This window comes from Tauraco erythrolophus, chromosome 3 (assembly GCF_009769465.1).
Source record: "Tauraco erythrolophus isolate bTauEry1 chromosome 3, bTauEry1.pri, whole genome shotgun sequence".
NCBI classification, from domain to species: domain Eukaryota; kingdom Metazoa; phylum Chordata; class Aves; order Musophagiformes; family Musophagidae; genus Tauraco; species Tauraco erythrolophus.
In genome coordinates, this window is record NC_141467.1 from 92,683,195 (window position 1) to 92,705,432 (window position 22,238).

The 22,238-nt window shown below is 41.4% G+C and overlaps 1 protein-coding gene across 2 annotated transcripts in view; it reads left to right on the forward strand.

The window, feature by feature from the left end:
- The window catches only part of FER1L6 (fer-1 like family member 6), a 70,241-nt gene that overhangs the window by 18,505 nt on the left and 29,498 nt on the right, over positions 1–22,238 (forward strand). For both annotated transcript variants that reach the window (XM_009989592.2, XM_086609557.1), the window contains exons 11-23: positions 277–385; positions 2,168–2,348; positions 6,266–6,386; positions 7,691–7,791; positions 8,447–8,537; positions 9,309–9,428; positions 10,784–10,936; positions 12,149–12,335; positions 12,893–13,017; positions 14,911–15,045; positions 15,600–15,749; positions 19,529–19,639; positions 21,824–21,985. In XM_009989592.2, the coding sequence (XP_009987894.2) occupies positions 277–385; positions 2,168–2,348; positions 6,266–6,386; positions 7,691–7,791; positions 8,447–8,537; positions 9,309–9,428; positions 10,784–10,936; positions 12,149–12,335; positions 12,893–13,017; positions 14,911–15,045; positions 15,600–15,749; positions 19,529–19,639; positions 21,824–21,985 (1,746 nt within the window). The remainder of the gene's footprint in view (positions 1–276; positions 386–2,167; positions 2,349–6,265; positions 6,387–7,690; positions 7,792–8,446; positions 8,538–9,308; positions 9,429–10,783; positions 10,937–12,148; positions 12,336–12,892; positions 13,018–14,910; positions 15,046–15,599; positions 15,750–19,528; positions 19,640–21,823; positions 21,986–22,238) is intronic.

Below are 22,238 nucleotides of genomic sequence, written 5' to 3' on the forward strand. Positions count from 1 at the left end.
TAAGGGGTGACAACTTTTATGTAATCAGTTGTGATGTAACTGGACAATATTGACAAGACCAAAGTCACACAAGTTTATCTCTTATTCCAATCATATCAATTTCTCAGAGAAGAGGTATTACTTATTTCTACAAATTGTGCCTCCCTGATCATCCCAGATCAATAGATCTACAACAGTTAACACAACTGCTGGAGACTTATAAAGTCTCCCCTGTGCTGTAAAAAAGAGTAGAAGGTAAAATAAATGTCTTTTTCCTGCCTCCTTCTTCTCCAATAGATCTATGAAGAGAAATTTGAGGAATTCCTCCTTTTTGGGACATTTTTTGAAGCCACAATGATTGATAGGAAGGTTGGGGACAAGCCAATAACCTTTGAGATTTCTGTTGGTAAGTGTGTTAAGCTCTTCTCCAAAGCAGAGGGGGGTGGTCTCAGGAGCAAAGGGATCTTATGTGTCATTGACAGGGCTCAGGAGTCAGCTTCAGAGCAGGACTTACATATTTGAATTAAACTCTGATCACCATTTCTCTGAGTAGCAGTTAAGCTGAGCATACTGACACCTAGCTGTCTCTACTACCAGATGCCCTGTATTAATACAAATCCTCTCACCCAATATATACAGCAACTCACCCAATATTTAGCCTCCTAATCTCTTGGGAGACCCTAGATAATTTACCTCAAGGCATAGTTCATTCTGTGATGCCCATTGCAATCAGTCCCTGGCTGTGAGGGAGCCCCTTTGCAGGGAGGACCCATGTGGACTCTCTTGGCCAACTCTGTTGAGCTACTTGTGGGTCTGTGAGTGTGGTGTGGGGAGGTGTACAGCCAAGTCTCTAAATGTGTGCACCAGCTTGTCCTCTAAGATCCTCCTGGTAAGTCCTGTCCTCTTTCTGAGTAAAGCAGGACTGTATTGCATGAAGGGCCTCCTCACGATGGAGCTGAATTGTCCCCGGGAGCAGACTAAAGAGACAATGAAGACATTTTCATGAATATTGTGCAGATATTTTCAAAGCAGAAGGAATTTCCCTGAAGAGAGAAGTTTGAATCAGTCTCGCTTCGCTTGCAGGGATTTGCTTATCTCTGTACTAACCCCACTTAGAGTCCAAGTGCACAGCAGCTCCCTGGCACTTACCTTTGTGCTTGTGTACCTGAGTGTGCTCGACTGTAAGGCTGTGTGTGCAGGGAGAGATGTCTGTGACAAACAGGGCAATCAATGAATGATATTGATTCCTGCTGAAACTTGGCAGGAAGCAGAGCTGAGAATAGCAGGAAAGTCATTTGTATAGTTGGGCAAGAAATGATACTGATTCTTGTCAGAATTCATACTAAAGATGAATCTGGCTCTGGATTCTGTACCTGAACATCTACCAGCTACCTGTGCAGTTGAAATTTGGATCCAAATTTGGCAAATGGCCGTTATTTATATAAAAGGCTGAATCAAAGCTCCAGATCAGGATGTTATATGGGGTGACTCAACACATCCTTCTCCTTCGGGGAATGTTTTCTGCCTGTCTCTAATAAAATCTGTAATTACCAGTCTTATGGATGCACCTCTTTCCCAGTGCTGATAATTGCCCTTTAAGGCAAAATCCTATCAGAGAAGATGGCTCTATCATTAGCAGAGTTTTCTGACATTAGGCTGGAAGCTGGGGCCTCAAAGCATTGTTATTACTCACTCTGCAACCCTACTATGCAAAATTTGCTTGTCTGAAAATGAGCTTTAGCACTTCTGAGATCAGACTTTGAAATGATCACCCATACGTTGTAAAGAAGACATATATTTGCTATGTAAATCAAACACATATCAGAGCTCCTGGGTCTAGAGATATCAACAGCAGTATTGTTTTCACTTCTGAATTTCTTTAGCAAAAGCAGAAGGTCATGGGGGCCAGCAAGCAAAGGATCACATCTCTTAGTTATGGGAGAGTAGTATACTAGGTATATATCACATAGGATAGGTAAGGAAGCACTGTCCTGGAGTCTGAAAAGTCATTGGGACCGACATACCCTGTCAGGACCTTTATAAACTGTGACATGGCCAGAACAGCTAATGAACAGGAGGGAAGAGAGATCTTCCACTGGTATGACTGGTCTTTCTCTTTTTTTAAACCTCGTTCAGGTTTACTACCTCCAAGCTAGTCATCTCCTCACTTGTAACCCTGTGTCTCTAGGTAACTTTGGAAATATTACTGATGGAATGTCAGCAGGAGCTGGAGGGAAAAAGAAGACACGTGATGGAGAAGAAGAAGAAAGTCTGCTGCATGAGAAGGAGGATGAAATTTCTCATGACTTTAGAGTACCCCTGATATCCACCACACCCCCTGAGAAGCCACTGATCACAGATGGGAACAGGTGAGGATCTGTGTTTCAAAACCTTATTATGCAGGACTCTGGTTCCTATTTTATAGTCCTGCAGGACTCATTAATGAACCCTGGCAGCATTGTACAGGTTATGTGGAATTGAGGCTTTCAAATGCTCAATTACATCTTTCATGACAATAGATTTTCCAGGCTCCACTGAAATGAATGGGCTCTGAGCCATTTTACGCTTGTGTTCCAATCTTGGCCTCATGGGGTTTTGAACTTCTGGTGTTTCTAAAAGGGCTGCATTATACCAACTATACATTGGAAAGCTATAGGAAAGTGCAACTTCTTTGGTGCTGACCCTGATTTAGGGTCCCATACTCTGATCACAAGTAACATCCACCCAGTGACCAGTTCCAGAAGCAGAATAACACATGAAAAATATTAAAATCTAGTCAAGACAAAGTCAGCTTCCCAGAACATTTTCCAGAGCTAATAATTATAGATGTAGAACTAAATAGCAAGTAGTAAAAGAAGTAGGAGGAAATAGTCCTTAAGAAAAAGAACGAAGCAATGGATGAAAACATGCAGAACAGTTCTTCTAAATGACCTTGTTTATAAACAGAAATGTAAAGGTTTAATTAGTTTCAAAGAAACTAATAAAAAGAAATGTTTTCCATGTTACTTTGGTAGGTAGAACAATCCTCAATATTGCAGAATTCCAAGTCTAGATGATACCTCTTTCTTTAGAAGGCCAGGCACTGCTAAGCAGTTTACAGGTATAAGGACCCGGTGGGAAACATCAACCTGGATCTGTTTGGCTTCTGGACCGCCCTGAAGTTAAAAAGTACTTTGATCCTTTTTGCAATGAATGGCTCAGTCAGATTAAATAAGAGCTAGTGGAAGAAAACAAGAATAAAAATACCATGATAGACATTTTTGTTTCTGCAGCAAATAAAGAGAGGAGGGGAGAAAAAACCAATGTTTGACAGAAAGATGGTTCCCTCTCCTTATTAACAGGACTACAGATTTGGATACATGCTGGGTTACTATCCTCCCTGAGAGACTGTGGGATTTTTAGTTTTTCCCTTAACAAGAATTTAAAGAACCATTGTAAAAGAACGAATCATTCTTCAAATCCACTATTTGCCTCTTGGCTCACTCCAATATTAACAAAGCTTTCTCTCAGTAAGGATCCCTTTTCCTCAAGTTTATATAAAATGCCACATCTGTTTTTCCTGTTGTGCTATCTAAACCAGTTTGGCCAGCCACAGATACCAACTAACAACTTTATGACTGTCATCTCATATTGGCATCTTACTGCTCTCATCTCTGGATATTTTTAGTATTAATCAGTACTTAATGGGATATTCACTAGTTTAGATAAACTCTGCATTTTAGAATCATAAATAAACAACAGAAAAGAATAACACCAGTCCATTTTGGAGATTAAAACCACCAGCTAACTAAAGAAGCAGGCAAAGCAATAAGACTTAAAAAGCAGACACCATGAAATTGCCAGAAATTTTCCACATTTATGTCAAAATGTATAGCAAGGATAAGTCAACACTGAAAAAGTAGTTCCCCCAAATTCTCATAGAGGGAGTAATAGACATGAAAGTTCAGTCTTCCTTGTGAGTTATTTTATGGCTATATAATTTTCTTAGTAAATCCCGTGAAAAGACTCATAAGCTCTATGAATTTCATGTTAAGATGTTATGGCATTAGGAGATGGATTGTGTTTCTCTCTCACAAAACCACCAAGATTAATGATTGTCCAAGACCTGTGTAGCTCTGCTATGCACCAAATTTAATGGGTAATGCTCACCTTGCTGTAGGTTATTGAGGAGAAAGTAAATGGGAAATTCTGTGTCTCTTTTGATACCCCATAGGGCAGTAAAATGAAGTTGCAGAGAAGATCTTCATCTTTTTAAACAGAAAAATTCTTCCATAAAACCTATTAGGGATGTGTGGAAGTTAGAAGTTATGGAGAGGATGCTCAAGAGTGACAAGTAATTTGGTTTCTGTGGCTTGGCTTAGCATTTAACACCTGTGCCCAGCTCTATCTGAAATGACTTTGCGAATCTGATACATCTTTGCAAACAAACACAAGAGACCCAGTCCCTTCTAGGCCCACAGGTGGATGCCCATGTTTAGGCAACTCAGCCTATTGCAACTCTGGATTTCGGGAGCAGATGAGCAGGAGTTTCTAAACATTTGGCTGTGCTCAGATAGAGAGACCTTGAAACGGAAGAAGTCAAGTCTTCTCTCCATACCAAGTGCACTCTCCTTTCTTGGCTACCACAGCCTCTCCCAGAGGAGTGGAGAAGGAAAATGCAACTATTTTCCCTACCAGTTGTTGAACAACATGAAGAGCAGGAGGTTCAGGTAGTTTTATTCTTTATTATTTAGGGACTCATTTTCTGTGGAGAAATGCTGAAGGGTCACAAGGCAAGTTGTGCTGGTTTTGACTGGGATGGAGTTAATTTTTTCCATAGCAGTTTGTATGGGATTATGTTTTGGATTTGTGCTGAAAACAGTGTTGATAGTACAGGGATGCTTACAGTGCTTACAAAGAGTCAAGACCTTTTCGGCTTTTCACCCCACCCCACCAACCAGCTGGCAACAAGAAGTTGGGAGGGGACACAGCTGGGACAGCTGACCCCAACTGATCAAAGGGATATTTCATACCATATATCATGCTCAGCAATAAAATGGTGGGTGAAGAATAAGGAAGGAGAGGACGTTCGAAATGATGGTGTTTGTCTTCCCAAGTAACCATTATGTGTGATGGAGCCCTGCTTTCCTGGAGATGGCTGAACACCCACCTGCTGGTGGGAAGGAGTGAATGAATTCCTTGTTGTGCTTTGCTTGAGTCCACAGCTTTTGCTTTACCTGTTAAACTGTTTTTCTCTCAATCCACACGTTTTCTCACTTTTACTCTTCTGATTCTCTTCCCCATCTCACTGTGAGGGGAGTGATAGAATGGCTGCATGGGGCTTAGTTGCCAGCTGAGGTTAAACCACATCACAAATATACAACAGAAAATAGCTCTACAGTACATCCTCTTCTCAGCTGCAGAGCACGTATCAGCGGTGTTAGGTTAGAGCCATTCCCAGAACATAAAGCAGTTTATAGAGCTTCATATCCATTAAGAAGCTTTCCACTGTCCCACCATTAGTAAGGAAAATGATGAGACCTCTAGTGTTAAATCCAGTGTGGTTGAGCATGGTATTTCATAGGGCTATAGTGTTTATGTAAAAGGAGGACGACGTGCTTGTCAGGTACATGGTTTTTTACATAGTGCTTACTGCAGCTCTGATCAAAACATCAGGCTTTGTGGCAGGTGTGCATCAAAGTCAGCAGAGCCTCTGGTTATGCTGGCATCTAGCTCATTTTTTTCAGTACAAGACACTCATACAGCTGAACACCCAAAGAAAGCAACATTACAACAAGAGTCAGTACGGCAACTTGGACCTAAGAGAAAAAGTCATAGAATCATAGAATCATAAAATGGTTTGGGTTGGAAGGGACCTCAAAGATCATCTAGTTCCAACCCCCCTGCCACGAGCAGGGACACCCTCCACTACACCAAGTTGCTCAAAGCCTCATCCAGCCTGGCCTTGAACACTTCCAGGGATGGGGCAAACACAACTTCTCTGGGCAACCTGTTCCAGTGCCTCACCACCCTCAGAGTGAAGAATTTCTTCCTTATATCTAATCTAAATCTCCCCTCTTTCAGTTTAAAGCCTTTGCTCCAGAGAAGAGAGAGCAGCAGATCTCTCTTCAGGGATCTCATAGGTAGCATAAGTGATGCTTGTGTTTTTTCTTCCCAGTACCTACTGGTTAGCACATGTGAACGCATCCTGTCATGTCTTTGGTTTCTGTGCAGTGAGAAAGCACCCACACCTCTCCCTGATCTCCTCTCTCACTTTTATGATCTTCTCCATACTTCGTTTTCAAAGGAACTACCAGTACCTGCCATATGGTGAGCGGAAGCCCTGTATCTGTGTCAAGAGCTACTGGGGCAACCAGACCTTTCGTCTGTACTCTTCTAACATTCTTGAGAAAATGGCAGATCACCTGGTAAGTGACAACCAACCTTCCAGTCTCATGTATTCAGCAGAGTATGGCAGAGAGAGGTCATGTTCCTCAAAACAGGCCTTCGAAATTTCCCCCAACTGCATTCCTTGCTGTTCATTTTGTGAGAGCAGCTGATATCAGCCCCTTCTCTTTTTTTTTTCCCCAAATTGCTTTGATCTGTTAGAGTTAGTCAAGTATTCCTGTCCACAATTTATTATTTTGTTTTGGCCATAGGGCTGTGCTCTTTCCTCAGAAACATTTTATTCTTTATAAGAACAGTCAAAAAAAATATGGGATGTAGAGTAATTCCATCTCTTATGGCTCCTCCTCTAACATCTTCTTGACAGCCATCACAGTTCAACTTGTGTTTATGCTGGAGACTCTTTAAAGAACACTTTTTGATTTTAGTTTTCCCAAAAACATTGATAGGGACAAAATGGCATATCATCTCATGGGCACTCACTGTGATGCCCTAATCAGTGTTTTCCCATAATGATATTTTTTCTACACTTGTTTAAACCTGACAATATCATCAGTCTCAAGAAATTAATAATTTTTTTTAATGACTTGTGATGTTGAGTATTTCCATTTGAGTCACTCAGATTAAGAGTCTAATTCACCCTTCATTTGTTTGTGCTCGCATACCTCATGAGCAGCAACACTGAAGTCATGCTGACGCAAGGTTGTGTCATGAGAAGGCAGTGGCTGATAGGCCAACAGTTTTGAACCCAGGAATTTGAAAATTAAGCATGTGGATACATATATGGAAATATATGTTTGTCAGTGTACCTGAACACCCAGAGGACTTCCTGGAAACCCAGCCATTTGTTTTAGTTTGTGAGGACAGACTCAATTTCTGAATTATAACAGTAGGTATTGTGGTAGACCTTGCATATGGATTCAGGTGCTCTCTAAACTTTGAGAAGTTAACTCCAGCAACTTGATAAATTTAAGCAGCAGGCTGGAAACAGAACCAAGGAGAACTACTGTTTTTCCTTCTACCTATTAGAGAATGTTTCCCACTGACTGATATTCACCAAAGAAGTGAGAAGACAAAGCTGCTTCAAGCAGTAGTAGCTTGGACTAGTAGTTGGAGAGACTGGGGAAAGGTCAAAATAAATCATGCTGCTGGAGTCTTCTCTCTGCGTCCTTCAAGCGTAATGCTATATCAAAGGTCCTGTTCTGTCAGGTTACAAAGTCACTTCCCTCATTCTTGCGAGTCATGCAGTGAAAAATGGTGTTATAACACTGGCAGAATGACAACGTGTCCTCCTTTACATAACGGCTTTTTCCTGTGTTTTCCATAGGAAGAATCATTAGAGCAAGTAAAGGATTTGATCAAGGTTTCAGAGATTGCATCTGAGGAGAAAATGAGGACGACTCTAAACGATTTTATTAATCAAAGCAGGTAACTATATTTACTAGAGACACACAGAAAATAAGTTTATATTTTGACTACAAATTTGAGGCTAGATAAGGAAATTGACGATCAGAAAAAAAAGTACAGTAAACTTACTGAGATACATATTTTGTTTATTCTGCTATAAAAGCAAAGGCCTTTCCAAATTGCAGTTTCTATTTAAGTAGAGAAAATATTTTATTCTTACTTTTAATATTCAATATTGACAGTAGACTACTGCCAATCATTGTATTATTTTGGCTTTCTGGACTCTAATGATAGAACATATATGGAATAAGCAGGATTTAATAAAGTGTGTGATAGACATACTGTAAAAAAGGACAATGTTAAGATAAAAACAAAGGATTCCACATGCTGGGATAAATCACCCAGTGGGCTCTGTGTCAGATGACATGATTTGGCTCAAAATAGACATCAACTCTGATTTCTAGATATTAATTAACTCTTTTTCTGTGAAATGTGATGCAGTTTTTGGACTCTGTACTTCAAATCTTACAGGTGCTCAATATTTATTTTAGAGAATTTCAGCATCTCTGTCTTCTGATTCGTGTCCTGCAGCAGAGAACATTTCATTCCAATGTATTTTAGCAGCTCACATTAGAAAAATAACACATCTAAAGGACCTGTCATTCTTGTGTCCTAGGGCCTTCATTACCATTGCTGAAAAGAATCCCAAAGGGTTGAACTACACTGCTTTGGACAAAAAGAGACTCATGCTGTTCAAGCAAGAGCTGGTATGTGTGTTTTTTCTTTAAGCATTGATGTAATGATGTTAACTGAAAGCATGCTGGTTGTATTCATATTCATTTCTATTTAATTTCACTGTACCACGTGAATATAGTATACGAGAGCATTTTTATAATAAACCCCGCTGTGCTTAATAAAGAATTGTAAGATACCCTAAAATAATTCAGAACACGTTGTTTTTAAATACAAATAAGATGTTATAATAATGAGCTGAGTTTTCTTTGCCGTGCGTCTTAAAAAGTGATGATGCTGAGCTCAGTGGAAAAACACCACATTAACATTGCTGTTAGGCATTTAATTACTGTGATGGACCTGAACTTCAGGACTAGTATAGTCTGGCATTTGGTATTCCTGGACCTAGTCACCTCGTCCAGGGGATTTGTGACAAGAAACTAAAGTGAGTGGAGGTCATCTGAATGTTTAGTAGTTTTATTTACTGTTTGTAGCACAGAAGTTGGTTCTGACTTCTGTCAGGACTGAGGCTGAATAATTCTGGATGGTAATCATGTATCTTTTGGGACTTTCATACATGTGGTCTACATAGAGACAAAGAGAAAACGGGGAACATTCACATTTTGTGTTATTCAGCTCCAAAGATTTGATCACTTTCTGTTGTGACAAAGAAGGTAACGGTTACCTTCAACCAAGTGTCTCCATCTTCTCTTTTCAACTTGAATCTAAGGCTGTTTTTTCCTTCTGTGTCCAGTTCAAACTACTTGGTAATACATTAAAAATCATATTTTCTTTCCTGACTGCAGGAAGCAATGTCCAGTGATGCCAAGGGAATTATTCAGCAGCAAAAAAAGAAGATTCCACTAGATGAAATGATGCGTGAGACTCAGAGCTTTATAGATAAAATTCGATTCTTGGTCGATGAGGTAATCCACAGAGAGAATCAGATAAATTTAAAATCCAAAGCTTGAATTTGTTTTTCATAATCCCATGTGAATAAGTTCTGGCCTGATGATCCAAAAAGTTTTCCTTTGTATATCTGGGCCCAATCCTGTTTTACATTAAATGGAGGTGTTATCAGGCTGGGGTAGGGAACACTGAGCTGTGTGACATACAGAAGATGTGGTAGAGTAACATTTTTCTTCTTTTTTTTTTTGTTCTTTAAATAAGGTCACCTCATACGTGCCCTGGTGGTTTAGAGACAGCCTGCTTTCTGATCTGAATTCATGTCTCCCCTTGTATAGACATCGTAATTTGGACTACTATGAGCTCAGCGGTCTCTATACTATACCTCACTGTGCAGACACTGCTTAGACATACTGTTAAGCCTGAGAATAACAGAAGAACTGATGTATTTAGTCAGGTCAAAATCCAGCCAGTTGAGTTCTGTCTCTCTGAGAGCAACTAACAGGGACATGGCTATTCCTCGGCACAGAGAGCAAGTGACACAGCCTGTTTTGCATCCTACAATCAATTTTATCTTCCTTCCCAAAACAGAGTGACCTTGCTCACAGTGCCTACTGGGAGCAGCCCCTGGGCTATTCTTTGCTTCATAGAATCATAGAATCATAGAATGGTTAGGGCTGGAAGGGACCTTCAAAGGTCATCTAGTCCAACCCCCCTGCAAGGAACAGGGATATCTCCAACTAGATCAGGTTGCTCAGGGCCTCGTCCAACCTGGCCTTGAACGTCTCCAGGGATGGAGCATCCACCACCTCTCTGGGCAACCTGTTCCAGTGTTCTACAACTCTCATGGTAAAAAATTTTTTCCTAATATCCAATCTGAGCTATGTTCAGGCTTTGTGTGGGGTGATGCTACTTGTCGCAGGGCAAGGCCATGCCATGGAGATTCCTCACAAGCAGAATAGATGATCGTATGTCAGTATTTGAGTTTGACCCTGGTCTTTTTTGGTTTGCTGGTATGGATTAAGTTGATGGTATTTCCATGGTAGATACTTTCAGCTTATACAGTCTGTGGGTAAGTTATTTCCTGAGACAGAGTCATATCCAGATTTTTAGTTTTAGTTTCTCCTGAATTGATTTACAGAGCAGGTGCTCCTTAGTCGCTCTACAAAGTTCTTCACCTTCAACTGCGCTTAGGAGTGGAGGTTTGGACTGCAAAGCATGAAGTAATAGCCTCTTTTATTCTGGTGCACATCTGCCACTCCACAGGAGCTGTGAGGGAATCAGCTCTTGGTAGAGAGTGTTTTAAAAAAAAAATAATGGTGATGGCTCATAGAAATACTTCTGGTTTTGTTCAATATTCCTCATCCTTTAACAGCCACAGAATACAGTGCCTGATGTATTCATCTGGATGCTCAGCAGCAACAAGAGAGTTGCATATGCAAGAGTCCCAGCAAAAAACATACTCTATTCCCCAGTGAAAGAGCAGAGAGGCAAGGACTGCGGGAAGATAAAAACCTATTTTCTGAAAGTAAGTCTGGGGCACTTTGCAAATACAGGTAGTACCTGGGGAGCAGTTGATATTCAAATTTCTTCCTGGAATCGTATTTTACAGGCTTGTCTTTGTAATGTACACATTTATATCTGCCATCTATTAATGTTTATTTCCTATGTTTATGCTTACCCTTCTTTAAGCACTGTATCATTGCCAGACTTTTGTTGTCTGAGTAATTAATTCTCTGACTACTTGTTATGACAAGTTTATAGCGTTGTTTATCTATAGCTGTATACATAAACAGATAGAAGAGGTACAGCCTCTTTGCTGGCAAAGACGTCAGACTGCAGCACATGAAAATCCAGGAGGAGACTGGTAAGAGATCAGCATGCACGCAACTAGCAAGGACACCTAAGTATTTGGTGGTAGTACAGCAATTATTTATGCTTCCTATTTAAAATGTGCCTAGGTTAGTGCAATATATGTCCAAAATATCGTCATGGGATTATTAATCTTGAAGGAAAGTCTCAGTGGATGTACTCCTACAAAGGCAGTGTGATCAGTAGTACCCAGCAGTGGAATATTATGCAATGTAATTGTTACTATGGCCAGCGGGAAAAGCGCAAACACAAGAGATAACAGTAACTTCGTATAATGACTTTTTAGTGTTTTTTCACCTGGAGCTGCTGGGAGCACTGCCATAAAGCACGGCTAAAGAGCAGATAGAAATATCTAAGTTCCTGGTAGTTGCTATAGGTACTTGTTAAGCACAGTGCTACCTGCCTGCATGAACAAAATACCATAGTTAACTTTCTAGCCCCATTCAATATCAAGAATTATCTTAGGACCTGCTCAATGGAATAATATTTTTAGTAATGCATGAGACTAACTATTGGAGACCAGCAAAACTGCATGAAATTGAAAGTGGGCTGAAATCTGGGAAAAGTAGAGTATCAGTTAACACGGATATGCTTGCAATTATTAGACAGCCTTCACAAACCTTTCCATATTAGGCAATATGCTATTTACATAGACTTTCAACCTAGCAAACTACTCATTTCTTCTCTAAGAATCACAGAAGTTCCATATGTTAAATGAGTCTTGGGGCCTCTCACTGTGGAGAAATGCCATTTATCAGTATATCAACTCAGTGAATGCTCCTTTATTTTACTCTTGGCTGGGTAGGACTCAGTATCCAGCCATCTCTTTCTCTTGAACTTGTTGATGATGGTTGGGTTTTTTCATCAGTTACCAGGTAAGCGCCCACTGGGCTGGACTGTACAGGCAAAGGTGGACATCTACCTATGGCTTGGACCTGCCAGCTATGCCCACAACATCATGGAGAATTTGCCTGTAGGGTATGAGACTGAATTACCATCTAATACCAGCCCAGGGCACAGTGTGGTGCCCTCACCTGCCTGCCTGCTGTATAAAAGTAAGGCATTATTTCTTCTCCTTATTATCACTTGAGACATATGGCATCAAAAGGTCTAATTCAAAGGGCAGCACAACCTCTGTTTGATGTAACTGTCCTAGGATGATGGCAGCTTAGCAATTTTTCATGAGAAAAGTCTGGTTTCATTGCCAAGTCATCAGTCCTGCAACACTTTGCAGATGTCAGGGAAAGAAGGACCTGTATGCTTGCAATTTCTGTTCCTGCCCCATGAGTTTGTCTCCTTGTAATGAGAAAGCATCCTTCGGTTCTCCTGACGAAGTTATCGTGTTGAACACCTAGTAGATAAAACAGTGATGGGAGATAAAAACTGACTGTTAACAAACTTGCAGTAAAGACACCAGACATTGGTTTTTAGTGAATACAGAAATCTTATACAGCTTCTGAGTGTCTCAGGTGTTTCTTCAGTGAGACAGTGCTAGCAACAGTTCCCCTTGTCAGATCCCAGTTGGACAGCAGGTGGGGAATTTTCCCCTCCTACCTATGTGCTGCATCATTTCCATGAAGCTGACATTACTGTTTTCTTTGCAATGACGTAGCCCCACACCTCTTCCAGCTGAGAGCCCATATGTATCAGGCAAGGGGGCTCATTGCAGCCGACAGCACTGGACTTTCTGATCCTTTTGCAAAAGTTACTTTCACATCACACTGCCAAACCACGAAGGTAAGTTCTAAAGTCTCTTTCTGTACATGAAAACACTTTTTCTTTTTTCCAGTTAAGCAATGAAAAGGAAAAATCTTGTTTTGCAAGGAGGAAAAGTTAGATTCCTGCTGCTAAAGGGCAACTCCTGACAGTCCACTGCAAGCAAGGCAAAAGTTTAGGTGTAATCTGCTACTCTAACATGAGATGCAGTAGTACTAGTTTATTTTAGCTCAAATATCAGATTCTCTGAGACCACTGGCACTTCGTAGGAACTGAATTACCTTTCTCTACATATTTTTCTATATGTTTTAAGTTGTCATTGCTTGATATGATAATGAACCCCCACAGTTCTCTTCTCCTGTAGTCTATGCGTGCAATGATTGAGCAAAGAATAAGGCTTCTGTAGCCATGTGAGCCAGCATGGCTCTTTGCAATGGAATTTGGCAAAGCACGCTGGGGGTTTCAGACTGGCTAAGTTGAAAGAAGAGGTGCAAGGCTTTCTGCACCACTTAAATGCTGCAAAAATAAGCCTGTAGGCAGTGGTCTCACATCTCCCTCAGGCATCTCCAGGGGGAAAATGGTCTCCTGTGGACATCTGATGGAGCCTCTAGAGAGAAGGAGGAACTTCTACAGACCTCCACCACAAAGGGTTGAAGTACAGCCCTGGAAAACGAGCAGGAGGATGGTCCCCCACAGAACATGAAGACTGACTTTCAGAGGTTATGAGCCCTCTACAACTACCCTGGAGTTAAGATGGGACCAGGAGTTCTGAAACCCATGCCAGAAGCAAGGTATTCTGGGCCAAATATGTTCTTGCTTCAGAAAAAGTATTTAAACCCCCTATCCAGCCCCTTCCCAAAAAAACTCCACAGAAGACTGTTACAATTTAATTCATGCTAAAATTCCTTTCCTACCTTCTTCTCTTAGGAAGCGAGTTCGGTAACATTTGCCAAAGGGAACGAGAAGCAAAAACTTTTCTCTGCTCTAAGTTGTAGGTGCCTGTTTGTGCTGTTTTTTTTGTGTCAAGGATATGAATTGATTTTTTCCTGTAATGTGATTTTAACTTCTAATAGAAGTTGGTGGATGAAGCCAATGAAGTTAGTGTCTAGATACACCAGATTCAGGAGAGTAGAATTTGGCCCAGGAAAAATAGGATTTTATAGGCACAGAAGTGTTAAGTTTATTCACTGCGTGACTAAAATATTGCAGCCAATAACTTGCATGTTTTTAGAAGACTGTCAGCCAAGTGCCAATAAACTGTAGTCAAGGGCCTTATTTCCATTCAAAAGAACGATAGCAGGTTATGAGTCATTTTGCAGTTGGCATATTTTTCCTCTTTAAACATTATCTTTTAAAATATATTTCCTGCTAAGACAGTTAAAACGTTGTCTATGATAAAATGCTGTAATTATCCACATAAACTGAATTACAAATTAAAAACTATTGATTTATTATAAATGATTCATTAAAATATATTTTTTTTTCTTTTTAATGAAGTATATGTGTCATTGCACTTAAGTAAAAACAAGATTGAAAAAGTGTACCCTGGAGAAGTGAAAACTGGCCTAGATTTAGGGCAAAGGCTTTATTTAAATAATATTGGACATGCATCTGCTTTCCTAAACCAACAGCTTTCCTCTAAATTTAGTACTGAATTTTGTCTACACAGATTGGTGGTTATTTATTGATATGCCCATGAGGGGTCTGTGAGGCAAACAGGGAAATGGAGAAACTGGAGGTACTGGCCTCAAGGCGAAAGAATCATATGCTTCTGGGTGGGAATAGCAGCTGGAAAACGCAGCGTCTGTTGCTCAGGTTGTGGGAAAGGACGTCACCAGCATGTCAGCACGTCCTGCGGGAGGACTCCCAACCAAGCAGTTCATAGCTCATTAAATGTTTCCTCTCTCCCATTAGATCATTTCTCAGACATTATCCCCCACCTGGAACCAGATGCTGCTTTTCAACAGCATTGTGCTTCATGGCGACAGAGAGGAGATCGCTCAGTTCCCACCAGAGATTGTCATTGAGCTGTACGATGACGATGCAGTGGTAAACTCAAAATCCTTCTTAGTAAAAAACCTGAACTCTTACATCTTACTGCCAGTGTGAAAACAAAACATGTCACTGAATAGGCATTAAATAGATGACCTTGCTGAATGGAGCTCTGTGTTACTGTGGTTTGCAGTTTAACATCTGAAAACTGCCCTGAGATTCACTTTATATCCTTGCAAAGCCGTGGCCTTGTGTTTTCCCAAGTGAATCTTGCTCCAAAAGACTGCCTTAGAGAAATCAGAAGCATCTTGCCCCCACCTCCCTTGCACACACTGTAAATATTGTATCTAAGTCTGGAGAGACACGGATTTGTCTCCGATCATGTAAACTGACACAGTCTCACTGGTTGAGTATAGAGCTCAGGAACTTTGGATGCTCTGAAGAGGTAGTAAGTACTCAGCTCCTCCATTTCATAGCTACCTTGAATTTTACCTTACTGTTCACTTCAGGAGAAGTTTATTTTTTCACAATGCTAAACTCTGTATCTTCTTGGCTCCTATGACAGCTATGAAATTCAAATGCATTTGACACCTGTTTTCTCCTTTATTAAGGGTAAAGCAGAATATATTGGGTCTACAGTGGCTGTCCCTGTGGTGAGACTTGCTGATCAAAACTATGAACCACCTAAACTTGCTTACCACCCAGTGTATTGTGGAAATCTTTCTGGAGGAGATCTTCTTGCTGCATTTGAGCTTCTGGAGGTAAACTAGCTTTCTGGACCATTAGACTTCTATACCCTGGGTTCACAAAGCAGCCATGGTATTGAGGACCACCACCCTCTTGAATTGGGAATTGCAACAGGTGCAGGATCATTGTGCTGTTGGACCTCATGGTCCCTCTGAAATCTCTGTCACTCCCATGCTCTGAGCCTCATCTGTCCCTTACTTGCCCTGCCCCAAGTTGGGCTCTGGCCTGAGAGACAGCTGTGACAATCCCTCTGACATTGCAATGACCTGCTCTTTGGTCAGGGCACTGACTGCAGCAACCTCAAAGCTCTCAGGACTACTTTCTCTCTTAGGAAGAGGGAGCGGTGAATAATCAGGATTGGAATAGGGAGACTGAGTTTTCAGATGCCCCTAACATAGCAAGAGAAATGTTATGCTGGTTTCCAACTGTGAGACAAAAGGCAAATTCAGTGTGCCTCTGGGGCTAGCCCAACGGATGTGTCAGTGGGGTGCATTGTGCCGGGGATTTCAGGGAATTTCAGTGGAATTTGTAGAGCCACCAGTTAGAGGAAACTTCTCTCTGCTGAAAACCTATAGCTGTTTATTCTGAAATCTGAAATGGGAAAAATGTGGAACTCCATGACACATTTTGGAGATATTCCCAAGATAAAACAGGCTTTTAAGCGTGATGGGCTAGTTATGTTCTTGATGAAAGCCTAAAATATGACACCATGTGGAACATTTTCTCATTATGGTGGGTACCTAGGGATAGAGCCTAACACCTTAGCCATATTTTTCCTGCTTCTTCCTTGAACTCCATTTTTTGGTGAACGAAGAGAGAGTCGTATTTTATTTTGCCATCTTTTGGGACAAAAGAAAGAGCACTGCTTCTGAGGTATATCCAGATATACCCCTAAGATATCTCTAGAGAGCTGACAAGAACTGTATGTAAAGACCCTGCAGTCCTTATTTCCATGTTCTGTATTATTCTTCTCAATGACAACACTCTAGAGCCTCTTGCATTGCAGATAATAGCAATATGGGCATTAAAGAAATTTTCAGGAAAAAATGTACATAAACATCTGCCAGGCTTCAAAGCACTCCCAGAGCTGATGTGCCGGTGGCTCCTTCCAACATCAGGGACTTCCTGATAATGATCTGTGTGAGGATGGGAACAAAAATCTGTCATCACTAATTTATTCCTATTCTGAGCCCATCACCTTTCCCATGACATATCATGCTCTGCAGGTACCGTTCGGTTCAGCTGAAGAAGTGTTGTGTAAGAAGTGAATGCTCCTTTCTCAAAATGAATGCTATTATGCTGGGACTTGCTGAGGGATAGAATTATTCTTATAACAAAGCATCCTGGCATTTAGAAAAATAGTAGACTAAAAAAATGCTATGAGTCTTGATATTGCTCAAAGTGGGCTCAGGATTTACTGATTTATTTTTTTTAAGTAAAAGAGCAAAATCCCCTTGTAAACACACCTTGTGGTATTTTCCTCTACTGTCATTTGAGAGCTATATCATTCTTCACCTCTTATTCTGTGCAGTCTCACTGTGGCTGTGAAGCGAAGTCCTTTCTGAGTTATACCAAGCTAATTTCACTCAAATTAACAGAGATTCACTGTGTAGTACAGAAACACTCTCAACTCCACTAGTGGTTGTTAGATTTTGGAAAACTGGGCGCCTAACAATATACTGGAGAACTGTTCAGTTAACTGTAATACTTAAAAAGAATGAAAGTAAAGATCCAGGGAGTCTTGATTTGATATCAGTCTTAGGATTTGCAGTCCTGGAGTGCAGTTTAATAAAACTCCTTATGAGGCAGTTCTGTCGTCAGATGTGAGATCTTGTCAGCCTTCCTCTCCTAAGCCATGTCCTTTGGAACTCATTCTTTCTCACAGCTGTAAGAGGAGACACAAACAGCTATGTATATTCTCAAACAAACAAACAAATAGTGCAGTTTAGAAATTACATATGCATAACTCATTGTATCATGCAGACTAATGTATTTTTCTTGATCACCTGTCATCGGTACCCAAGTCAGATAATGCAATAAAAGTGGGTACCCTGAGATGTGGACCTGTGCAAGGACATGACATCTGGTACGTGTTCTGGTTCAGATGGTCTTTGCCTCTTTTTTTGGTTAAAGTACCAGTTAATCTATTATGGGGTAAATTTTTGGAGCGTTTAAAGTCAGTTAATACAGAGTTGGAATCTCTGAATATTGTTAAAGCTAAACAGGTGGATTTCTAGACAGGCAAGTGTTGTTCACAAAATTGTATGTTTCTGTTTGGCTTTTTAAATAGCACCACAGAGGTGGCTGATAGAAACCAGATACATCAGGGAACAACAAAAGTAGACCTAGATCTCTGGCCTCAAGTTCCACAAAATCTGTTAAATTAATTGCATTGATTTTTTACTGATGAAAGTCCGTAAACATGTGCATGTGAATTGTTGCTGTTAATTATGTGAATACTCACATATGGTGCAGGTGCTATGCTAGAAGATACGTTTTCCACCCATCTCCTCCTTCACCTAACAGGTACTAAGGAATACATCCTTTCTCCCTTATGCTAACTAAACTCCCACACAACTGCACATAGCTGCAGACAACAAACAGATGGCCTAGTTAAAAGAAGCAGAAGACTTCAACTTTACAGTTCCTTTGAGAGCTGTATCTCACCTGCTTCACCTTTCAACAGTGACAAGTCACTTAGGAACGCCAAAGCACCCCAGAAGTTGTGCTTCTTTTTTCCCAGAAGCCATACATACAGTATGCTTTAGGGACCGTACTTCATGTGAAACAGAGGCGAGCTCTGTCTGTGGGTTGTTATCTCACCTGTGAAACCTGTGTTCGCACTGGGTCTGCTACCACAGCCTGAGCTTCTGGTAGGAGTGATCATCAGGTACTGGCTTTGACTCTTTTATGTAGAAGCTTGCTAAATCAGGCCAGGCTTCAGATTTGCCCTGCACGGACTGAGACAGTCATAAATACACTGTTGAAAATTAGGAAGGGGTTGGGAAACGAAGCCAGGGAGCTTTCCCACAGAAGGTGAACCAAACAGGCAGCAGAGCACGGAGAGGCAGAGAGATGGCCAACCCTCAGAACTGTGGTGGAGTGGGCTCTCCTCCCACCCAGCTGGCGCAGGGCAGTCACGCACACCCAAATAAGCTCCCAAACGTGAGGCAGGCGTATGTGCAGTCACACATAAAGAACGTAAGTGCCTCCTGCCACAAGAGTTTGGTAGTTACATAGAGAAGACCCAGCCCTAACCCTGGAGATGAGATTTGCAAGTTCTCTAATGCTGACAACACGCAACAACGCAGGGCTTCTGCTTTGTAGTGGCTGAAGAGCATTATGTCTGTCTGTCAAACGTGGGGTTTAGCTGGTGTGTACTGTCTGTTCATTAGCCTTTTTAAAGTAAAATCAGATCCAGAATTTTCCTGTGAAAATCTTCTAAACAGTTTTACACTGGATTTTTGTTAAATAGAGTTACCATGCTTTCCATTTTTAATAAATAGAATTACCATGCTTCAGTACACGCGTGTCTTTAGGGCAGACTATGTCCTGCTAGGACAAAGGAGACTTTTCTTTTCAGAAATGTGCATAAACCCTATCTATGGAATACTCTTCCTGCCAAGTGTTTTGGCATCACAGCATGACAGATAGCAATCCAGGTCACATTGCTCTCACAGCACAACCTGCCTGCTCTGCAATAGGTCTTGTAAAGCTTCATGAAATTGATACTTCTGATACTGGTTTTACTCTTAAAAAAATCAGCTTAAGTTATGACTGCTTAATTTTTCAGATTCCTGAGTCAGATCCAGCCAGACTTCCCCCACTGGATCCACCAGATGTTGGCCAGATTTACCCAGTCCCAGCTAACATCCGACCTGTTTTAAGCAAATACAGAGTGGAGGTGAGTTACTTAGAATATTTCTGTTTCCAAACCTCATCTCCTTTTAGTCTCTTACTGAACTGTAACAGTAAGGGATGATGATTTTAAAATCCTAATCAATAGAATCATGTAAAAATAGCATATGGATACCAAAATACACATGATAAGCTCAGATCAGAATGATTCTCAGAGACAGTGCTTCCATCTGAGGCCAGCGAAGGCTATGTCTCAGTTCTGACCTGCTGGGAAGGGACTGCTCCATGGCAGAGCGTGGTTAAGGTGGACCTGCACTTTGTGCAGCCTAGGGAAGTGTCCTCAGGAGATGGAGAGCTTCCCCTTGCAGCTGACCTCACTGAAGATGAAGTTCTACATTGGTCACCTCGCAGGCTTATTCTGGGTCCCAAACTTCAGCCAAGCGATGTGACGTGCCTTCGTGCAGGTGTTTGCACCTTCTCTCCTGTCCTCTCTTGCACCTGTGAGCAGTCAGCTCCCATCTGGGCCCAAAGTCCCAGCATGTTAGAAAGCAGGGAAATGTGGCAGCTTTTCATGTCAGTGTAACGCCTGGATGCTGCCCGGCCCCACCACTCCGTCACTCATTCTGCAGCCTTCATACCAGCTGCTTATTTGCCCATTTTGCTGTGCCACATCAGACCCTGCTTGCATGACCTGAAGGCCCTTGCCCAGAAATACTCATTCAGGAGCCCAGAAGCAGTTCCAGCTTTGCCTGCAAAGATCAAGAAGTTGAGAACAATTGTTAGCTCTGCTGTATCATTTAGTTAAACTCTTGTTCTCTGTACATAGGGAAGAGTTTTTCTTAGCAGTATTTTTTTTTAACACCAAACCCTGCAAGGCAAATAAGTCCATTAACTACACTGCTGATGCTAGAGGGACAACTTAAATCCTTAAATTTAGGTGTTCCTCTAAGTATTGTACTGTGAAGGCCTTCCCACTGTTTCTGCAGTATGATTGCTTTGTGCTGCTTGTACGTTTTCTTTTTTTACACTGCTGTGACATTCATCCCAACTGGCTCTAAGGCACCAAGCTTAGAAGCATCTTCACTGTACGCTTCTAGTTTAGACAGCAGAGCAGAGTAGCTGCCCTCCAAGAGTGATTCAAATCTTAAACAGATTAAATTACGTTTTGGAAGTGCGTCTCTGTCTCCCTTGGTTCCGGAGGGAGCCCAGGACAACTCCACTCCCCAGTCTTATACCTTGGACATCTTAAAATCAGGGAAATTGCAACCAGATCCAGACAGTTAAATTGTAACAAGAACAAGTTTATAGTTGAAGTGCATATATATATATATATGGTGAAATATGAACTCTAGAGGGTACCCAGCAAAGAAATAACACAGAATGAATGTAACACAACTATTTTTGTTAAGATGATATAAACAATATCTCATACAGGTGGAAAAGGCCATGGAGCCATTGTAACTACAGAATTGTGGCCCAATTTTAACTGGCAACCTCCTGCAACAGAGCAAGATCTCACTGGTCCTCACACCCCTCCAGTGCCCCTTGCCACTCCTTGACTCACACAAATCCTCAGTCCTGCCAGCGTTCTAGTGGTCCACAAAGCCTCCAGTGCTCCCTTTTGGTTCCAGTCTTCATTTCAGCTTCATGAGACTCACAGCTTCTCTCATCAACCATAACGTAACCATCCCTCACTGTCCCAGCTCTCTCCTTCAGGGCCCCCCCAGCATGTGCTGTATTAAGTCCCATTTTTCCTGCAGACACCTATTTTACAGTCCCAATCTCCTTCTTGTCCTCCAGACCAGGAGCACAGTCCTTTGAAGGAAAGCTGCTTGGAGACCTCTCGCCATCCATTACAGACCTGAGGGCTAGCTCAGCTGGCAAACCTCTGTTAATCACCTCTGCTCACCTGGGATTTGTTTGGATCTTCAGCAGCTCTGACACTTTAGACAAACTGAGCCCCTGCTGTTCAGATGAATAGTCCCCTTGCCTGCTGAAAAGACAACTTTTGCAAACGTGATTATTATGGCAATAACTCCTCGATAACGGTTGGATGTTATTAATTGCTTTAACTTCCACCATAATCCTGAATGGTTATTGAATATCGGATTTAAGTTGTTTGGGTTTTTTTGGTAGTCCTGCATTCCCAAAGGGATGGGATCCTAGCAGTGGCTTCCCCCAGGCTGAGGGGTCTCTGCAGGCTACTGACGTTTCTCTTTGCCCACCACAGGTCCTGTTTTGGGGCGTTCGAGAGCTGAAGAAAGTCCAGCTCCTCTCTGTAGATCGCCCCCAGGTTTTCATTGAATGCGCAGGGAAAGGAGTGAAATCCTCTGTCATCCAGAGCTACAAGAAAAATCCCAATTTCAGTGGCCTTGCAGACTGGTTTGAAGTGGTGCGTACAACTTGCTGCTTCTTCCCTGCCTGTTCTCTGGTTAGGTGTTAATTACTAATTTCCTTCATTTCTTGTCAAATAAATTCCTCTGTGTCTTGATTAAATACTAAGGGATATCAGTTCTTATCAAAAGCTACTGATTTGAAGATGCTTTAAAGGACTTCTACTGCAAAGGTATGATAAAAGAAGATGATGTTCCTCATGCTATGTCCCAAGTAGGCAAAGAAATATGTTACAGTCAGATTTTTACGGA